Source organism: Loxodonta africana, chromosome 10, assembly GCF_030014295.1.
Source record: "Loxodonta africana isolate mLoxAfr1 chromosome 10, mLoxAfr1.hap2, whole genome shotgun sequence".
Classification (NCBI taxonomy): Eukaryota; Metazoa; Chordata; class Mammalia; order Proboscidea; family Elephantidae; genus Loxodonta; species Loxodonta africana.
The window spans coordinates 22,919,438-22,941,884 of record NC_087351.1 but is presented as its reverse complement, the minus strand read 5'-3'; the positions used below and the strand labels follow the sequence as shown (position 1 = coordinate 22,941,884).

The 22,447-nt window shown below is 41.2% G+C and overlaps 1 protein-coding gene across 1 annotated transcript in view; it reads right to left on the bottom strand.

Annotated features, from left to right (window-relative positions):
- The window catches only part of RYR3 (ryanodine receptor 3), a 446,068-nt gene that overhangs the window by 114,997 nt on the left and 308,624 nt on the right, over positions 1-22,447 (bottom strand). The window contains exons 48-53 of the mRNA XM_064291963.1: positions 13,354-13,474; positions 10,836-11,005; positions 8,119-8,339; positions 5,016-5,106; positions 2,633-2,773; positions 716-879 (exon numbers count right to left, since the gene is read on the bottom strand). Of these exons, the coding sequence (XP_064148033.1) occupies positions 716-879; positions 2,633-2,773; positions 5,016-5,106; positions 8,119-8,339; positions 10,836-11,005; positions 13,354-13,474 (908 nt within the window). The remainder of the gene's footprint in view (positions 1-715; positions 880-2,632; positions 2,774-5,015; positions 5,107-8,118; positions 8,340-10,835; positions 11,006-13,353; positions 13,475-22,447) is intronic.

The following is a 22,447-nucleotide window of genomic DNA, read 5'->3' as shown; positions in this document are numbered from 1 at the left end:
AAATATTAGTCATTGAAAACCCTACGGATCACCGTTCTACTCTGATACACACGGTGCTGTCATGAATTGGAATCGACTCAATGGCAACTGGTATCGCTTAATCAGCACCAGTGAGGAATGCGGGAGAATCAAGGGGAGAATTGGAAAGGCCTTATTGTAGGGTTCCTCCAAAGTTCCAGCATTCCTTGGCATGGCAAGGAGCAGGTCCAGCCTCTCAAATACAGGCCTCAGCTGCTCTGCATCACACCCCAAGGTCTTGCTGGAGTGCAGCTGAGAGTTATTTATGGAGCTGTTTTGATGTACGATGCTATTAGAGCTGTACAGGCCTAATTCACAAAGAGTGAAGTTTTTGTCAAAAACTCATTAATAAATTAATTACATCATTTGTCAGGGTGGTTTTCTCAATGCCTCTGGCGACGTTTATTCTGTGAAGAGCATCCATCTCGTATGGAAAACAAACCAACCCCATCCTCAAAAAAAAAAAAAAAAATCCTAGCACATAATAGTGCAGTATGTAATCAGATAGAGATGGATTAACCTTCAAAAATTGGAGTCAAGACCCAGTGTCTGATGTCCTTTGTAGTGTCAAGGACAATGATGAAAGTGTTGGCTGGAGGAAAGGAGGCAGAGCTTAAAGTCTTTGTAACCCCCTGAAAGAGAAAGATTGGTCACTGGGTAACATATAGGACCAATGGAGAGATGATCCTGGACTCACTTCATGGTGTTGATAGGTTTTGGGTCAAAATTCCCCTCTGCGTCCACTGAAACCTGTTTCTCCAACGTGGCTGTGATTCTGGTATCTAAGTAATCTGGTGGCAAGGCCCCGGCTATAGCGCTGAGACAAGGCAGAGCCATTCGGAAAAGATCTGGGTCATACTTCTGTGGGGAAAAACAAAGACCATGTTAACAGGCAAACCACAACCACAGTCACCATGCAGAACCATTAAAAATTAGCTGAAAACAAAAATCAAATGCATGCATTTGTTCGTGTTAACCACAACAAGACACGATGTAACCGCTTTAATACTTTCCAGTAGAAATTAAGGTATAACTGGAGGATGAAATGACCATCTATAAAGCCTTCAGGTCCCTGTTTAGTTTAAGCTGAAAAGCCTTAAATCAAGGTTAAAATTAATATCACTCAACGAATTAATTTCAAGAATACCAAAGAATTTAAGTGGTTCTTACCAGACCAGAAAAGTCTATAAACATGTCTGCCATAGGTAGTTACAGAAACTGACCCAGTCTACAACCGAGAAGGTCAGAAGCTTTGTCAACCTCCACAGCAGCTAATATGGGTCACACATATTCCTTCTTGAATCCAGCCAGGAATGAATTTCAGTCAACTAACAAGGGGTTGGAAACCCTGGTGGCATAGCGGTTAAGAGCTATGCCTGCTAACCAAAAGGTGGGCAGTTCAAATCCACTAGGCACTCCTTGGAAACTCTATGGGGCAGCTCTACTCTGTCCTATAGGGTCACTATGAGTTGGAATTGACTCGATGGCAATGGGTAACATGGGGTTGGAGCCCTGATGGCTCAGTGGCTAAGAGCTACAGCTGTTAACCAAAGGGTTGGAACTTTGAATCTACCAGCTGCTCCCTGGGAACCCTATGGGGGAGTTCTATTCTGTCCTATAGGGTTGCTATGAGTTAGAATTGACTGGATGGCATTTTTTTTTTTTTTAAACATGGGGTTAGGAGAAGCTTTTGATCCACTTACATTAGACCAAAAGAATTCAATGGTAAAGAAAAGTACAGGTGGACAAGCTACACACATGCTTCAGACTTCTCTAAGAAAAGCCAAGCCTACTCATTTTCTACCTTTAATGCTGGTAATCTCACAAATCTAAATAAAGCGGGTTAAAAGATGTGGACCAAAGTCTGAAAGCTGGGGCTATATTTAAATCAGACTGCATTTTAATGAGACTGTTTAGTAAGGCTTGGGAGTTAGAAGTCCTGAGTTCTCACAGCCTCTTCCATAGCACATGAGTGGCTGTGAAGAATCTCTGCCAGAACAGCTTCAAAGCCTGTGGACATCTCACATTTCAACATCCAAGCATACACCTGGACATTTTCTTCTTGGCTTGAGCCCAATAAAGCCCAGCTAACTGGAGCCCTGGTGGGGCAATGGTTAAGAGCTTGGCTGCTAACCAAAACGACAACAGTTCAAATTGGCCAGCTGCTCCTTGGAAACTGTATGGGGGCAGTTCTACTCTGTCCTATAGGGTTGCTATGGGTTGGAATTGACTCAATGGTAATGGGTTTGGTTTGGTTTTTGGTAACAGGTGCCATACCAAGTCAGGGAGAAAGGAATGGCGGGAAGCAGGCAAGTTATCAAGACTGAAACCAGACAATGTTTTTGTAATTTACTCTTGTATAGCTCTCCCATTTATTAGCTTAGTGAATTTGGCAAGTTATTCCACTGCTCTGAAACTTTTCCTCACCTGTAAAAGGATTATGATAGTTCCTATTTCAGAGAGTTGGGGGAAGGATTAATGTAATCTGTTTGTAAAGTACTTGGTACAATTACCATAGGGTAAAGGCAGAGTTAGTGTTCACTATGTATTATTTATAGGTGCTCAGGTCTCAGAGGTCCTCCCTCTTTGCTCAGGAAACTCTGTCATTAATTACCTTATGGGAGAGGGAATCAAAAATCCCCCAGAAAAGCTTCTCTGTTAGGTGCAGTTCTTCCTCCACGGCAAGACCGTAGCTCCCCCACCCTGAAGGCAGGCAATAATACTTCCAGCACTGTTCATAGTGATTCGTCAGAAGCTGGGAAGTTGAGAAGAGGATGGCACCAGTGGGGTGGGTGGAGAAAGTCCACAGGCATCAAAGACATGCAGAGGAGAATAAAATAGTAAGCAGAGATCATGAGAATGAGACCATCATTTGAAAGAATTGTGTTGTCTACAAAGAGGCCCTCAAATGCCACTGGGCAGTGTTCTGTGTTTGAGCCAAAGGAGCTCCAACCTGGGCTGAGTCAGCCTGATTAATTCTTGTGTCTCCTCATGTGCCTCAAATAGCTCCGGGAACGTGGAGGGGAGTGTTCTTCACTTGAGATGAAGAAATGCCACCCCTGAACATAATCACTGTGTGCTGTTAGAGGCAGTCAGGGGTGGGAAGCATTTCTTCTGAGGTACCTGCTTGTCATTCCGGGTGCTGTTGATAGGGGAAGGAGCTCTGTCTGGTGGCACAGAAACTCAGGTGGCTTTAGTGGTTAAGAGTTCGGCTGCTAACCAAAAGGTCGGCAGTTCGAATCCACTAGGGGCCCCTTGGAAACCCTGTGCAGCAGTTCCGCTCTGTCCTATAGGGTTGCTATGAGTCAGAATCAACTCCACAGCAACGGGTTAAGGTTTTGGTCTTTCTGGTGGCGCACCGGATAAAGCACTCAGCTGTGAACCAGAAGATGGGCAGTTTGAATCCACCAGCTGCTCCACAGGAGAAAGATGTGGCAGTCTGCTTCCGTAAAAAATTATAGCCTGGGAAACTCTATGGGCAGTTCTACTTGGTCCTACAAGGTTGCCATGAGTCAGAATTGACTGGACAGCAATGGGTTGGTTCTGGTTGTTGATAACGGGGAAGGGATGATGGAAAGCAAGCTGTGGGTCTGAAGATTTTTCTCTACGGTGATTACTGCTCTCAGCTGTCTTCCTCTCAGTTGAGCGGTCTAATGGCCCAGGGATGTTATAGCAGTTCCATATCTGGCCACCAGAGGGCAGAAACACACTGCTAATTTTCTTAGCCAAGCAGGTGGTATCCACAGCCTTTTGGAAAAATCCCCCTCATCTAACAGGTAAAAGTGAGCTGATTGAGTTGTATCAATGATGCCTCTTTGGCAGCCAGCATTCAGCTGACAGCAAAGGCCTGCACAGAAAGCAATGCCAAGGTAAAACTGTGCAAGACACACTTTTTGAGATTAAAAACAGGGACTGTTAGGGTTAGAGAGAATGACCCCGGGCGGGGTGGGGAGGGGGGAGAGGGGGCTTTGGAATCATTGAAAATAAGCAAGCTGTTTTCTGCTTGGCATAGAGACTGGGGATTGAACTAAAGGCCTTTGGAAATTCTGGTTATCCTAGTAAAATGCTCTTAAAATCCTTGTTTGGACTATTTATGAGAAGAAGGAAAAGCTCTGTTAAAATCACTAGACAGAATTTTCAGGTGTGGCTGGCACTGCTGATAATTTTGCATATGCTAACATGGCAGGTGCCTCAGAGGCAGAAAATGAAGAATATTGACCTGCTGGGCAGCCGCTGATCCTGGTGCGCTCCCAGCCAAGCCCAGATGCTTCCAGTTTCACTGATGAAATATTTATTATTTATGAGAAAATCGGGAATGAGCCAACAAAGGGCTCTGTGGCTTCACCTTTTCATTAAAAAAAAAAAAAAAAAGTAGAAAACAAACACACAAAAAAGAGTACCTTTTACCAAAAATGCACAAAACAGTATGGAATAGAAAAGGGACATTTTAGTTTCTGTACTTACATGAAAAAACCACAGGGCCTTCAAAGCTTTTTGAAATTGCAAATACTCTGAAAAACCTAATTAGGGCAGGAGAACTCAATATCCAAGTCCCCTTCCTAACCTCTGTGAAATAACAAGTGGTCAGTGGAACACAGTTAAAGAAAATAGGACCAGTTAATGGATCTAGCAAATCTTCTCTTTCCTAACTGGACATTCATAAATGGGTTTGATTTTGTGGGCTGTGTCTTGCTAGCTGGAGCCCTGGTGGTGCAGTGGTTAAGAGCTTGCCTGCTAACCAAAAGGTCAGCAGTTCAAATCCACCAGTCTTTACTTAGAAACCCTATGGGGCAGTTATACTCTGTCCTATTGGGTCTCTGTGAGTCGGAACCGACTTGATGGCAGTGGGTTGGTTTTGGTATACTGCTAACTATTAACTTAAAAGAATAAAACCCATTTAAATGTGTATTTTACTCCCCAATTGTGAAGACATTATGTTTTACAAGGCATGTTTCCTGTGGCCTGGACTGTGTTTCTGTATCAATAGAGATGTTTACCTTGAGGGGCATTTTGCAGTATTCGTTAAGGAGTGGCACATCAAAAACAAGACGTCGCAGAAGCTGTTGTAACATGGAAGGCCTCAAGTGACTGCAGGATGGAATAAGGAAAAAAAAAAAATTGTAAAAGAAAGAGAGTGACTGAAAGAGAGAGAGAGAGAGAGAGACTCAACCATAACTATATATTAGAGCTAAGCCTCAAAACATGTAGCTCCTAAAATACCAGGTCTTGGATAAATCATAACTGCTGGTAAAACACTTTAAAAATTGAGTATAAAGTACAGAAAGAGGAGTTGTGCTGATGATTGAGATATCTAAGGTTAAATTCTAATCACCATGTGATAAAATGTTCGTGCTTTATTATGCACACTCAAAATATTGTCCCTGATTTTGTCCAAAGAATGTAAAGAAGGACCAGTTCCCCTTGAACTCTCCAAAGGGAGAAAGCACAGGTGGACTGTGAGGCCATCTAATGGTGTGATCTGAAGGGAATTTTAAGGCATTCTGGGTTACGATCTGGTCCATGAAATTCCCACTACTGGAACGATTTCTTTGGGTTAAGTTCAGCGCCTTAGAATTTAGTGCAATCCTTGGCAAGTAAATTTTGAGATAGAGGAGATCTAAATAACACTGATTTAGTCTTTTTTTGGTTTTAAATTTTAGGTTCCCAAAACTTTAAACAATCTAGTGGAACTTACGGACTCTCCACAGAAAAGTGCACACACATATATGCAATTTGGCATATAAGTTTACGTCATAAAGCCCCTGAATTCCTTCCATAGATACCTGAGGAGCCATGGAGGCAAATCTAATAAACGTGGCTTAAATGTTGCAATGCTGGGGAGAAGGCCTTGGAGGGAGTCGAACGGAGATAAAAAATAAAACTAGTCTATTTTACAACTTTTCATTTTTTGTTTTTCACACATTGGCCTTGTGATAAAAAGCCCTGAGATGAAAAGTGTTGGTCAAAACATACAGCAAGTAAATAGCCTTGTCTCTGAATGTAAACTTACTTGATTTTTCCAGCATCGTTCAGCTAATTAACTGTATCACCCAGACTGATAAATGTGGATAAAATCAAGGAGTAAAATGAACCCCTAACTCTATTAATTTCTAATTTATCAACAATAAACAATAAAAAATCTAGCTAAGTGTGAGTTTGTGTGCTGTATTTACAGCTCATATTTCCAAGAGGAGGAGTGGTAGAAGCTCCCCAAAATTACAGTAATATAGCTATACGCTATATCTTGGCTTGATGTAAAATTCAAATTTTCCCATGGCCTGATGTCTTTAAGAATCTTGGCACTAACATCGATCTCACCAAGTTGGCTTCATTTCTAGGAAATAGCTTATACTGGAAAACAGGGCTCACTGATTGATTCCTTAGACACATTCTGAATCCAGATCTAACAAAAGGTAGAACAAGATCTACAGATGCTATTGACACAGTGATTAGCCAATTACAGAATCAATTCTGATACAAAGGATTTCTTTTTGTGCAAACTCATTATTTTTTCCCTTTGCCACCACTGAGAAGGAAAATAGAGGCCCATATAAACAAGTAGTGGAGCCATTATTCTTCCTTTCACCATGGCAGAGAGGAAACCCCAGGTGCCCTATTAATTCCTAGCAGACTGTAAGTGTGTTTACCAAACAGGGACAGATTACCCGATAAGCAAGGTAGGCACGGCCATGCCTTCTTTTCTTACTGTAAGTTGGTGCATACAGTGTTTACTAGTTATTCCACCTGTTACCAACCTTTGACTCTCTTCCGAGACCAAAAACATTCTAATTAGCTCAATTCTCTGCCATTTATTATAATAATCTTGGAACAGATGAATTAGTGTCAAAGTATAGGATTTGATTTTGGCAGGGCATCTCAGGGAGGAGCACCTTTTGGGGCCCAGGGCCTGGGAACCTCTCCTACCCTCCACTTTCTATCTCTGACCCCCAAATAGTATTTTGCAATGAAATTTTCTTTCTTTGGACACAGCCTGTCCCCTAAAGGAGTTGAAGCCTGTAGGCCTTAGAAATAAAAATGTGGATACAAATCAATTTTAATAAAGCATTTAAAATGTACCACCAATGCTATATTTGAAGTATAAGTGTGAGATTATCTTTAAGCTTGATGTTCGAAAAGGTGTGATGAGCTGCCTTCCTCTAAGTAGCCCCAGCCCCTCGATGCGTAATCATTTCTTATGGAATCAGGAAACCCAACTCATGTGATAAGAATGAGGTTCAAACCCAGCTGGGCCCTAGGGGGAAGCCTGTGGATCCTCTATCTAGGACAGTCTAAAGCAGTGCTTCTCAACCTTAGTTGCACATTAGAATCACCTGGGGAGTTTCAAAAAACAACTGAGTCCTGAGTCTTACCCCTAAAGACTTTATTTTTTGGTCTGGGGTGTAGCCTAGGCACAGGGATATTTTTGTAGCTCTCCAGGTTATTCTAATATGCAGCTGAGGTGGAAAACCACTGGTTTAAGACAGGTCATGGTCCTGACCCATGGTGCTGAGACCTTCTATTAGAAGTCCCTTCTTCCTTTGACCCTGCCAGACCTAACTTCCTGAGGACCCAATCCTCTTGGGATGACTTTACCGTTTTCCCTCAGTGGGCTCAGATCCCCATTTACAGTGATGGAAACTATTGTCTTTAACTCCCCACTGTGACTGGGGTTCTTTCTTTCCATAGGAAGGCTGGACGTGGGATGCTTTGATTCCTGCTCTTAGGATCTGGTCTCTCTGTAAAGAGGTTCTCACATCAGAGATGAAAAAGTCTGCCTCTGGCTCTCCCTTGGGAACGAAAATATTGGCTCTTAATCGGAATACTTAAGGCCCGAAAGAGACTCTTATCTCCTGGTCTACCAAACCTCAAGGGCTAAAACCAGCGTAAGCCTGTGACCTCCCTCCTCCCATTCCAACAGTGAGAGATGAACCTCCAGGAAGAGGCCAGTGGCAAAATATAGAGACCCAACACATCCTAAGAGGAGATTTTGGTGGCGGGCTGGTGTGCAGCAAAGTTCTAGAAGATTCCTCAGGCTAGATTCACCAGGTTTTAGATTATACAATTAAATGCATAGACAGAAGCATGGCTGGGAGGACTTACTTGCAAATGGCAAGCAAACACTCTTCTATGGTATCCCTCTGTGCTTTGGTGAGGGAACGTCCCTTGGAAAGCCTGTATATTGTTTGCAGTGTAGAATCAATCAAAGATGTACAGTGTTCCGTCCCGGCGAATAGAGGGGCACATCTTGTGAGGAGTGGGAGAACCGCAGAGCATATATACCTATTTAATGCAAGCGCAGCCTCCGTGGTGCTTAGGGACACCTAGGGAAAGGGGATTGGGACACTGGTTAATCTCCCTGGGAAAAACACAGTAAAGGTTACCCTGCGCATTGAGCTCCCAGGGAGCATGCCAAGGGAGCTTATGTGTTTCACTATTTCACAGCATTCAAAGCAACAGAGGGGACAACTTTCCATCTTGTTGGCAGATCTATTTCTCTTTTGCATTGTAAGTGGAAAAAAAAAATTAGGTTAAAAGAAAAACAAAACAAAAAAACCAACAAACAGAAGAAAAACACAGGCTGGCTGGCTGGTCCTAATTCATCCCAAATGACCTTAAAAACATCACCTATTCTCTTCAAAGAAGAATTCTGAACCTTTATTAAAATCAACTGGTGAGCATCTAACAACAACCCTGAGGTTTTCAAAGTCCAATTGCCAGGCTACAACATATTCTGCTGTTTGCTCTCTTTTCTTACCTTATGGGGTAAATTGTCCTCTAGTGATTTTAAGATTAGTTAATTCATAATAGGCACTGGGTATTTTTTTTTTTTTTACAGGCCAAGTAATCACTCAGACTCACTGGTATTGTGATAGCTTTTTACAGAGAGAAAGTAGAGCTCTGACCCCATCAACTTAATCTATGCGCATTCTGAGCAATCCTGTTTGCTAAGTGACGTGAGGGTAGACGTGAGGGTATACATCTCTAAAGAGAACCAAACTCTGCCTGGGAAAAGCGTAAAAGGAACAGAAACCTATGACCCTCTTAAAACTCTCTTGTAATTCTCATCCACGAGATTCTATTTTGTTCATTTAGAAAGACCAAATTCAATGAAGACCCACTGAGTGCCACTAAATACAGCTGAAGCATACTTAACTACCATCTCTGAAAACTGCAGAACTTCCAAAGAAACCTTGACATCCACAGAGGTTAAATACTATCGTTATTTCCTGTGATTATCACAGCCCTTATTATATCTGTAACACATTTTTTGTAACTTATGATTTGACAAATTGTTTTCTTTGAACCATACACATTTCTGGGTGCTTCTATTAATGCTCAGAAGTTTGTCTTCTAGAACTCCAGTGATCCCGCTAGAAGAAAGAGCTAACATTTCACACTCATTACTTTCACAGTTGTTAAAATGAGGAAGAACAGAGCTTTGATTCCAGTGATTTAAGTCTTGAAAAGAGAAAGTATGAATGTCTGTTTGCTGAGGTATTGAATACAGAATTTTTTTTTTTTTTTGATAGATGGTAGTTGGACAAGCATTTGGTTTGAACATCGGATGCTAGAATAGCATTTGCTGTTTATTTGATCTATAAAAAATTTAAATGCTTTGATCAGAACCTTGGGGTCTCGCAAGTTAAAAAGTTATTTTTTTAAATCATAGAATTTACAGAAAAAATGTATAGAAAAGCTCAAAACAAAAGTAGCTGTGGAAGCATTGTTTTAATTATCCAAAAGTATCATATGTCCTTAACACCTTCATGGATATACCATTTCTCATCCTCACGCCACAGACTGGAATGGCATTGCTGGGGCTTGCAGTACTTTCCATTTCTGGGTAACCTGTTCAAATGTAATCCATCCTAGTAAAAGTATTGGCCAACTGACCGCCCATCACAGGCTTAGGCTTTTACCTCTGTTGGATACCTGTTGGAGCTTTTGAGAAACCTTTTAACTGACCAAGAGGATATGCCACTGGCTCTTTAAAACCAGCCTTAAAATGGCATGTTGTTAGACTTAAGCTGATCCACTTTGTCTTTTCTTCTTGGATCCAGGGCTCGTGGCACACAGTCTTGCTGCTTAGTCCTAATTTGGGACATCTGGCACCTATCTATGCTCTTTGACTCCTGTGGCCTCCTATCTTGATGTCTCTTGATGTTGGATTACTCGACCTCATCCCTACCTCCCAAACTTATATTTGCTCTTGCCCTCTTGGGTTCTGAGCTTTGTCATGCCTCTGACTTCAGAGCTATCCTTCCTGATGGTCAGTACTTAAAACTCATGGAGTGAGAGTAACAAGAATATTTTCAGCCTATAATGCTGCCAGCCAGCATTTTCCATAAGCAATAGATCAGTGGTTCTCACCAGAGGGTGATTTTATCTTCTAGGAGACATTTGTCAGTAACTACAGTTAGTTGTCACAACTGGGGGTATGGAGGAAATGTTACTGGTAACATTCTACAATGCACAGAACACCTCCTCACAACAAGAATTATCCAGTCCAAAATGCAGTGGTTGAGAAACTCTGCAATAGAGGGAGCTGGATTGAATATCTGAGGTCAAATTTACCTACATCAGAGTCTACTGCCCAATGAATGAAGGTCTTCCATGTCTTCGTGCCACTGTTTTCTCACCCTTTAAAGCAGGACACATATATGGCAGTAAGTAGACAGAAAGAAAGAATAGTTGCTGTTGAGTCGATTCCAACTCATGTGACCCCATTGTGTTGTAGTAGAACTGTATCAAAATCGAACCTTGTTACTAATTTTACAACGATGGGGAAAATGCTTTTCCTTGTTTTAGTAACTTACCGTGTCTAGAGAGGCAGAGGCTCTTAAGTCAGGTAAAAATCCAACCTCTAGCAAGTGGAGCAGAAAAGGTTGGTCCTTAATACCATAGACGCGATCCATGAACAGCACCATGGGTGCCTTGTGGTCGGGACAGAAGTTGGCCGCCATGTCTGGCTCCATGACTGAACCATCTGAAAGAGAAAACGTCAGGTCCCTTTTTCTATCTCCACAGTCTCAAACAGCAACAAAAAACTTGTCTGTCAAGTTTGTTTGTTCTCCAAATAAGCCACAAGGATATCTGGAAATAATACAATGGTGTGCTGGGCCCAGCTTACACCAGCACAGCAGAGTCAAATGGTGAAATTCCAAGAATTTTATGGACCAATTGTTAAACATATCCACGATTAAAAATTAAAGCTTACAATTAATTGTATTTAAAAAGGTAATAAATACTGAAACCCATCACTTTCTAATTAATTTACTATATTGTACAATAAACTCTACTCTTGAGGTTATTACATCTATTGTATGTGTATGCCAGAAATACAATATAATGGCATGCTATGTACACGCTCTTGCTGACTCCATGTTCACTGACCTCATGTTGGGAACTTGAAATGGGCCATGGTGGGAGTATCAACGCCCCATAAATTGTCAAAGGCTAAGAATCAGGGCTTAACTTATTGCTTTGTTGATTGACAAGAAAGTGAGGGAAGAAGTGTTAAGAAGGCAGATTAAACTTAAAAGTGGGTCGTGTCTGTAACCATTATGAATAGTATAATAACTGAAGAAGTATTCTGTCAGTATTTGAAAACTGTTACCTGATTTAGAAAAAAAAAAAAGATTTAGATGAAACTTAAATCAGATCATCCAAGAATTATAATCTTATTTTAAGCCAGAGGCTCAAAGTATGGAATACCATGAAGAAAATAAAAACTGCTTGGGTCGGAGAATAAAGACGGGGTTTCATGAAGGATAAAAAGGACAAGAACATTGTTTTCTTCCTGCTGCTGCTCTTCCTCCTCTTTCCTCCCCTCCTCCTCCTCCTATTTCTCCTCCTCCAATTTTGTTGTACACTAAAAACTAGGAAAAGAGAGGCCCTAAGATAACTGATAATACTATTAAAAAAAAAAAAAAAACCCCGTTGCCATCAAGTCGATTCCAACTCATTGTGACTGTATTAACAACCCTATAGGACAGAGTAGAACTGCCCTATAGGGTTTCCAAGGAGCTGCTGGTGGATTCAAACTGGTGACCTTTTGGTTCGCAGCCGAATGCTTAACTACTGTGCCACCAGGGCTCCAAACAGAAATTTATTTTCTCACAGTTTGTTGTTGTTGTTGTGTGCCATTGAGTCGATTCCAACTCATAGCGACCCTACAGGACAGAGTAGAACTGCCCCACAGGGCTTCCAAGGAGCAGCTGGTAGATTCTAACTGCCAACCTTTTGGTTAGCAGCCTGAGCTCTTAACCACTTTGCCACCAGGGCTCCTTCATCTACTATAGCCAGAGCATATTTACATACTATATTTGAAAAGTGTGGAACTTCAGAAGACACCCGGAGAGCCACAGAGATGAAGTGCTATCCAGCCCAGAACCTCACTCTGCCCACGAGTCAGTGCTTGACTCTGGCAGAGCAAGGAGGGGAGGGACCTTCCAGATTGGAAGCTGCCCGCAACTCCTCTCCTAAGCACCAGGGGGAGCTAGATCTGAATCCAGAGGCAGAATTAATCTCAGACACTCCTGGTGTTCTGAGGAGCATTATTTCTGCGGGGTATTAAAATAAGTGTTCTGTGTTGAAAAAGTTTGGAAAACACTGGGTTCAACATTTTTTTTTGAGGTATTCTCAGAGTCTGTATAATCTTAATGTGCTTCCTGAAGTTATAAAACCGTGATTTTCCAAAGCTACTTGACTCCAAATCCCTTATGGATAGGTACATCTATTAATATCTCCTACAAAAATGTTCCATGCGACACCAGTTTGGAAACCACCGTGACAGAGTCACACAATCTTTCCAATTACTCCATCTGCCTGGATAGCAGATGAAGTGCCTCAAAGAAACGGAATGCTTTGTAAAGAGTATAAGTTTTGCAAAGTCAACACTGATTGACGTCAGCTGTCACATGCAGCGACGAGGAAATAACTCTTACAGTCCTTGGCTGTGAGGTGCAGGACGACTGCGTCAGTCCTATCTATCTGTTGCCCCAGCTGGCTACACATTCCTGGGGACATGGAAGCAAAGAAAAAAGAAGGCCTTGGCAAGAGATTTCTATTTATCCCACTCCATTAGCCTCTTGCCAGGGGCGTTCAAGTGTTCAGTGGGCTGTGAGGACTGTACCATCCATACCTGTGGGGCATGGGGTACAGTAGTCTTGACATAAGGGAGAAGAGGAGAGAGCAGCTGGCTGGAGGTAGGAGAAAAGGAGAATTCTCATCACCAGAAAAAGACCAAGACATATCCCCTGTGCAGCCTGCCCCATAAATAAGAGTCTGGAGGGAATGCTATGCTGTAGAGACAGCCTGGAGCTGCTCTGTTACCTTTGTTCACTGAGGGCAGCTTCAAGGGGATGCTAATGATCCCAACCAAGTCTTCTGTGGGGACGAGAGAGCGTAGGATCGACCTGATTCGGATGGCTTCCCCTTTTCCTGTCTGGATAAGCTGTAATACAGGATTGGAAAATAAGATTAGATACACGAAGTTCCCACATTTCAGACCCCCATCTCACCTCCAAACCTCTGGCAGAACAGGGGGGAGGTATACACTTCCATGTTTCCCTAATTGCTCTAGACATCTGTGGCCACGGGAAAAGGAGAGCTTTCTCTTGATTTTCTAGAAGAGGTGTTTTGAAGGAATAACTCTGGCTAAAAAGTCACTTGATTCCTTTGCTATGACTAAAAGGGTCATACAGTTATGGCGTCAAGCCTCACCAGTAAATGTGTAGCCTATTGGTAGCTTCTCAGTGTGACTGCAATACAGCAAGCTCTCTCAGTGACCATGATAGAAATGTTGTCAATAGAGCCACAATTCCAGACTCTAGAATTCTAGAAATAGCTTATGAATTTCAATTTCCTAGAAGTTTGATTAATGGTGGGCTTGGCAATGCCCGAAAAGGGTGAAGAGAATGCTAGAGAGAACTTGAGTGTCTCGGTGGAGATATCCTGGGGTGGCAGTGTACACTTGATCCATACAGCCAGAAATGCGCCAACAAGCATTTTCAGGTGTATATCCTTCTACATGTACGGTCTGTAAAGTGGTGGTAACACATATGCTCCCAGGCACAGGCACTCAGCAGGGAACTAGGCCATTACGAGCCCAGAATGGGAGATGTGCCCCAGGATGACACGCTGGAATATGACGCTCGGTGACCTCAGGGAAACTAGAATGCCCATCTACCCGCCTTGGCTGCCACCTCTCATTCCTCTGGGCAGAGGGAAGGCTGTCAGCGATAAAGGCATCCCCCTCTCCCCACCCCTCAGAGAAGAGAGGCCCAATGGAGGTGCTCTGAGAAGAGGGCTGTGTGTGTGTGTGTGTGTGTGCAATGTGCCGGAACAGAGGAGCAGTAAAGAAGGAAGAACCCCTGTCCCCAGATGGAGCTCTGATGGGCTTGCCTATCCCATGTTTCCTGTCTTCCTGAGAATAAGCAAATTACATAACTTACTTTCTAAAGTGATGAGAGATGCCCAGGGGAACTGGAGTATGGACACGCTGAGGCCCCTGACCCTCTCCGTGACACAAGGTTACAGGACATCTAGTGTTTTTCCTGGCTCCCTTTCAAGGTTTCTTCATCTGTTGACAGGCTCAGAAACGGAAAGTTGGGGCAGTTTAGCCTCCCTCATCAAGATTTAGACTTTCTTCTATCAACCTAGTACTTTCAGCCTAGATTCTCATATTACAATAGTTTTCCTAAACATTTGTGAGTGGATTTGGAAACAGGTTAGACTGTGTATTAGACAAAATGATGACATATTGGCAAAAAGAGTAAATGCTTTGATGTAGTGTTTTTCAAGCTACAGGCCATGACTGATTAAAAAAAAAATTTTTTTTTTTTTTAATTTAGTGAGTTGGAAAATCAATTTAGTGGGTAACAACCAGCATTAAAAAGCATGGGACAGATCAGTATACAATGGAAAATATTAGAGTGTATTACCTATAGTAAAGGTAAGTTTTGTTCCTGGAATATGTGTATACTAGGTTTTAGGTTACAATGTAAATTATATCTATTATGTGTTGGTTAAAAATTTTTTTTTGAAAGCCACTACTTTGAATGGGTCTGTCTTTCATTAACATTAAGAAATACAACACACCAATCTTAACTTGGTAGTGACCAAATACATAATCATATTGATACTACCAATCTACATTGCAAGTGCTTTTGGGAGATGCTCTGGAATAATCTGATTGTAGTGGACACCATATACAGAGAAAGGCACCTGAGCCCTGAATAAGCAAATCAAACAGCTGTTTTTAAAAAATTACCATGGATGGAAAGACAACATTTTTAAAATGGCAATACTCTCCAAGCTGAATTATAGATTCAATGCAATCTCCATCAGAATCCCGGCTAACTTCTTTGTAGAAATTGAAAAGCTGACTCTAAAATTCACATGGAATTTCAAGGAACCCAGAATAGTCAAAACGATTTTGAAAAGGGAGAACAAAATAGGAGAACTCACACTTCCGAATTTCAAAACTTGCTACAAAGCAATTGTAATCAAGTCAGTGTGGTACTGGCACAAGAATAGACATATAGATCAATGGAATAGAATTAAAGAATCCAGAAACAAACCCATACATTTATGTTAGATGGATATTTGACAAGGGCGCCAACACCATCCAGTGGGGAAAGAATAGTCTTTTCAACAAACGATGCAGGGATCTACTGAGAATCTCCGTAGGTAGAAGCATTTGGACCCTTACATCACAGCGCATACAAAAAAATAACTCAAAATAGATCAAAGACCTAAATGTAAGTTAAAAATATACAACTCTTAGAAGAAAGCATGAGTAAATCTTCATGATCTTGGAGTGGGCACGGAATTCTTAGATGTGACATTGAAAGCACGAACAACAAAAGAAAAAAATAAATTCAACTCCATCCAAATTTAAAACTTTGTACTCAAAGGACACTATCAAGAAAGTGAAAAGATACCCCAAAGAATGGGAGGAAATAGCACCCCTAACAGCTCTGGAGCACTCCCACGTGCAGGAAGGGGCTGGTGTGGAGATCCAAGGCGAGGTTCCCATGTCAGCCCTGCCATGGCCCCACCCAGCCATGATTATGGGACCCTCAACTTCAACAATCACGGGAAGCATGGCTCTGCAAGTTCTACCAGCCCTACAGTGAAGATACACAAGAGTAAATCATCAGGAAGGCATTACAGTTGGTATCTAACAGAGATGAAAATGTTTATAATTTCCTAGAAGGAGGATTGTTAATGGGAGAATCTGACAACAGACTGATTTAGAGACATGACACAACACTATATAGTGTCTTCTGTGTGGATTCTTCAGAAAGTGAACTTGGCATTTTAGATCCAATTCAAGTATTTGTGGAAAGATTAGACAAATGTCTTGAAAATGTCTGTGAACTGGATGTAATTTTCCCTGTAGACAAATTTCACACAAACACACACACACACAAAACCCGTTTCCATCAATTCGATTCCAACTCATAACAACCCTATAGGACAGAGCAGAACTGCTCCCGATAGTTTCCAAGGAGAGCCTGGTAGATTTAAACTGCCAACCTTTTGGTTAGCAGCCATAGTTCTTCACCACTATGCCACCACGGTTTCCCAAGGTTTATGACATTTTTGCAGAAATGATGATGAGGGGACTGGTATTGGAGATCAACATGAACCAGACTGTTACACAAACTGATGCACAAAATAAACTGGAGCAATCCGAGGCTGGCTTAGCAGGAGCTCCAGCCCATGCCGTATCAGCTGTACAGAACAGGAATCTTCCTGAGAGCCTGAGAAATATTAACACTGGTGACATCAGTATAAAAGTGCCAAACTGCCCTCCTTTAAATAAAAAAATTAAAAAGGCTACTCCCAGGTGAAACCCCCAGGTAGGAAAGTCATCCAAGTTTTTACCATGTAGTTGTTTACCAAAAATAGAGGAGGAGAGTCTTACCTTTTCCTTTCCTTTTTTTTTTTTTTTTTTGCCTTTAATGGGAGTCTTAACTTTTGATCTTGGATTTAAGTCAAGGTATTGTATAGAAGTTGTGTAAAATCAGCATGTGAAGTTCAGTGTTGCTTTTCTTGCTCAGTGATTTTAAAGAAATTGAGTAGTTTCTGTGTGATTTTTTCTAAACTGCATTCCTATGTCCACCTAAGGTCTGCCTCTATGTATCAGCTACTACAGTATTTTGAAAAGCGTTTGAGATATTTCTCTATGTACAACCCAAAATGTTGGTGTTTTGTATGGATCCCAAGTACAGCATTCCTTATTTCCTTCTGGTATTTATCATAATTGTTAAAGAACCTAGCTAGCATGCACTGCATGAAAACATTACATTTACTCTCAGTTTAAATGAGCTCCAAAGTAACTGGATTTGTAAACCACCTTTCTGTCTGCCTGATATTTACTTTAGCAATAATATTTTTTACACCCCTCTGACTCAACAACGACAAGAAAAAGGAATGAGAGAAACTATTGGCAAATCATAATATCTGATAAGGGACTTCTATTCAGAATGTGTAAAGAACCAACTCTTACAATTCAATAAGAAGACAACCCAATTAAAAAATGGGCAAAGGATCTGAATAGACATTGCTCCAAGGAAGATATAGAAGTAGACAATAAATAAGCAGTAAAAAGATGCTCAACATCACTAGTCATAAGAGAAATGCAAATCAAAACCATAATGATACACCACTTCACACCCACTAGAATGGCTAGAATAAAAAAGTTTGATATTAATAAGTGTGATGTTTAAGATTGTGTGTCAGCTTGGCTGGGCCGTGATTCTCAGTGTTTATATATGATCACTCCCATGATGGGATCTCCTGTGAGTAGCCAATCAGTTGAAAGGGAATTTCCTTGGGGGTGTGGCCTGTATCTAAATATAAGCAGACGTCTGGTTTTTTGCTCACTCTGGGTCCTATGGTTGCCTCTTGTTCATCTGACCTCTGGTTCTTGGGACTTGAGCTACCAGTTTATCTGCTGATCTTGGATTTGTTGATCTTCACAACCTGTGAGCAAGAGCTATGCTCTCTGACCTCCTGATCTTGGGTTCACCAGCCCCTGCAGCTACATGGATCTAGAGAAGCCTGTAGCCTGATCCATGGACTTGGGACGTTCCAGCCTCTACAACTGCGTGGGCCATTGCCTTGATATAAATCTCTCTATATACACATTTATATGCTTTACTGGTTTTGCTTCTCTAGAGGACCCAGCCTAAGACAACAAGTGTTGGACAAGATGTGAAGAAATTGGAACTCTCATCACAGCTGTTGAGCATGTAAAATGGAACAGCTACTTTGTAGTTCCCAAAATGATTAAACAGAGTTACCATATGACCTTAGGTACGTACCCTACATAAAAAACTGCACACAAATATTTATAACAGCATTATTCCTAACAGCCAAAAGGTGGAAACAACCCAAATGTTCATTAACAGATGAATGGATAAGCCAAACGTGATAAATCTATACGATGGAATATTATTCAACCATAAACAGAAAGAAGTACTGATACATATTACAACGTAGATGAACCTTGAAGATATTACGCTAAGTGAAAGAAGCCAGTCACCAAAGACCATATATTATATATATTATTTCACTCATATGCAATGTTCAGACCTGGGAAATCTATAGAGAAGAAAGTAGATTAGTGGTTGCTCTGGGCTGGTGTGGGGGCAAGGTGTGAAGGGACAGGAAGTGATAGCTACAGGGCATGAGGTTTCTTTTTGAGGTGATAAAAATGTACTAAAATTGACTGTTTTGAAGGTTGCACAACTCTGTGAACACACTAAAAACCACTGAACTGAACAATTTAAATGGGTAAATTATATGATATATGAATCATACCTCAATAAAGCTGTTAAAAGGTAACTATACGCATACACACAACCAAGCATCTTTTTCTAATTTAAATGACTATCTTTTTTTCCCTGTTTTTACATTAAAAGCAACTATTTCCTCTCTCGCTCATGATGCTTCATTCTTCATGGGGCTCAAAGACTCACAAAAGCTTAATTTTAAGACTTTAGGTTGAGACACAAGTAGAATCTCAAAGACTCTTCTTTTAGAGCAAAAACAGTGAAACCGTTGAAATTTTGGTATGTGGTTTTCCCTTTATTTTTAGCTCAAGGACTAAAGCAATTGTACTTAGACAACGTTTCAACTTTACCTAAAAAATGAAGACAGTGAGTCACCGTCTGCTTTTGACTTCTGGGTTCCTTAACGTGATAGGTGCATATCTTATCTTTCCCCTTTTATGAATATGGTGAATACTTACGTGGAGGTTATGCCTCAGTATTGACTCTCCTTAAAGCATTTTATAATTTTTAATACTCAAGGCGGTATTCAATGAGTCTTGGTGGCACAGTGGTTAAAGCATTTGGCTGCTAACCAAGAGGTCGGCCGTTCAAACCCACCAGCTGCTCCGCTGGAGAAAGATGTGGCAGTTTCTTCTCCAAAGATTTATAGCCTTGGAAACCCTATGGGGCAGTTCTACTCTGTCCTATAGGGTCTCTATGAGTCAGAATCAACTTGATGGCAATGAGGTTTTTTTTTTTTTGGTTTTAGGCAGTATTCAGCAACATATGTACTTAAGAGTTTTCACGTAGGCAACAGTGGATAAGACTTCAGCTTCCTCTAGAGACAAGAATGCTGGCAAAAGGTACACATTTTCTGGGCCTCAGAAATGGGAGAACAGAGGCAATTAACACGAACAAATAATACAGTAAATGCCTTAATAAAGAGATAAGTGACCCCTCCTCAGCCCCCACAGCCTGTTGTGAGAAGGCCTTGCTTTAGTTATAAAAGAAAAAAGTTGGAAAATCCAGGGTTGCATTAAGTCAGAAGAACAGCTACCAATAAAACAATAAAAAATTCTCTCAAAGACATCTACAAAATAACGGGCCAGTACTCGTCGGAAGTGTCAAGGTCAGGAAAGTCAAAGACAGAGAGAGGAACTCTTCTAGATTTAAAGGAGATTCTGGACTGGATCTTGGACCAGAAAAAGTTAATTAGTGGAATAACTGGTAAAATTTAAATAAGATCTATAGATTATTTTGACTGTTCAGCTAAATAAAATCTATTATGAAGCGAGAAATAAAAAAAGAATCACCCACCCCTACCCCCCAAAAAAATTCTCTTGGAGAACTCTGTGGCAATTTCCTTATTGTAAAGTATCTATTTCATTTCCGTTTTTAATGTGAAATAATACATTTTGCCTCTTATTCCAAAGGCCTCGCACCCATGGACTCAAGACTCAGGAATAAGGTACATGATGGTGACTTGATTTTATCTCAATAAGTTAAGATGATCTGAAAGCTGAGAACATTGTGAAATGCATGACTGTTCTGCACAGCTTGGCCACGGCATTCCTGGGTTTTGGCTGTTCTCCTAGCGAAGACCAATCAGACCTCCAGGCATTCCAGAAGTCTGACCGTAAGGCCCTTATAGAAACTGCCATTCTCCACAAGCCTACTGGATTAATAAAGCATTATGTGGAATAAGCCAACCTCTCTCAGCCCTCAGAAGACGTGAAGAAGGGAAGGGGAAGAACACAACTTTTCAGTTAAAAACCAGAAGACTTAGAAGATGTCACCTAAAAACAAAGTCATCCTCTCAGGATGTCTGCAAAGCTCTGCTTCTGGAAAATATCAAACATGAACCATGAGAAGAAACTGCTTTCCTGGAACCTAATACTATGATCAAGGAGCCCTGGTAGTGCAATGGTTAAGCGCTCAGCTACTAACGGAAACGTCGGAGGCTTGACCCTACCAGCTACTCTATGGGAGAAAAGACATGGTGATCCGCTCCTGTGAAGATTTCAGTCTAGGAAACCCTATGGGGCAGTTCTACTCTGTCCTATAGCATCACTAAGAATAGGAATTGACTCCTCGGCACACAACAACATTATCAACAAGAAAAAAAGAGTTTCCACATGGAGCTGTCTTAACGGCCATGATCAAAAATCATTTTGACAAAACAGAGGCATGTTGTTGTTTTTATGCACCATTGAGTCAATTCCGACTCATATCGACCCTACGCACAACAGAACAAAACACTGCCCAGTCCTGTGCCATCTACACAATCGTTGTTACGCTTAAGCCCATTGTTGCAGCCACTGCCTCAACCCATTTCATTGAGGGTCTTCTCTTTTTTGCTGACCCTCTACTTTACCAAGCATGATGTCCTTCTCCAGGGACTGATTCCTCCTGATAACATGCCCAAAGTATATGAGATGCAGTCTCACCACCCTTGCTTCTAAGAAGCATCTGGCCACACTTCTTCCAAGACAGATTTGTTTGTTCTTTTGGCAGTCCATGGTATATTCAATATTCTTCTCCAACACCATAATTCAAAGGCATCGATTCTTCTCTGGTCTTCCTTATTCATTGTCCAACTTTCGCAAACATATGAGGCAACTGAAAACACTGTCTTGGGTCAGGTATACCTTAGTCTTCAAGGTGACATCTTTGCTTCTTAACACTTTACAGAGGTCTTTTGTAGCAGATTTGCCCAATGTAATGCATCTTTTGATTTTCTGACTGCTGCTTCCATGAGTGTTAACTGTGGATCCAAGTAAAATGAAATCCTTGATAACTTCAATCTTTTCTCCATTTATAATGATGTTGTTTATTGGACCAGTGGTGAGGATTTTTTTTTTTTTTTTTATGTTGAGGTGTAATGCATATTAAAGGCTGTGGTCTTTGATCTTCACCAGTAAGTGCTTCAAGTCCTCTTCACCTTTAGCAAGCAATGCTGTGTCATCTGCATATTGCAGGTTGTTAATGAGTCTTCATCCAAACCTGATGCCACGTTCGTCTTTATACAATCCAGTTTCTCAGATTATTTGCTCAGCATACAGACTGAATAGGTATGGTGAAAGGATACAACTCTGACACACACCTTTCCTGACTTTAAATCACACAGCATCCCCCTTGTTCTGTTTGAATGACTGTCTCTTGATCTATATACAGGTTCTTCATAAACATAATTAAGTGTTCTTGGATTCCCACTCTTCGAAATGTCATCCATGATTTGTTACGATCCACACAGTTGAATACCTTTACATAGTCAATAAAACACAAGTTAACATCTTTCTGGAATTATCTGCTTTTGGCCAGGATCCATGTGACATCAGCAATGATATCCCTGGTTTCATGTCTTTTTCTGAATCCTGCTTAAGGTTCTGGCAGTTCCCTGTTGATACACTGCTGCAGCCATTTTTGAACGATCTTCAGCAAAATTTTACTTGTATGTGATATTAACAGTATTGTTCGATTATTTCCACATTTGGTTGGATAACCTTTCTTGGGAATAAGCATAAACATGGATCTCTTCCAGTTGGTGGGCTAGGTAGCTGTCTTCCAAATTGCTTGGCATAGACAAGGGAGCACTTCCAGTGCTGCATCCATTTGCCAAAGTATTTTGATTGGCATTCCAT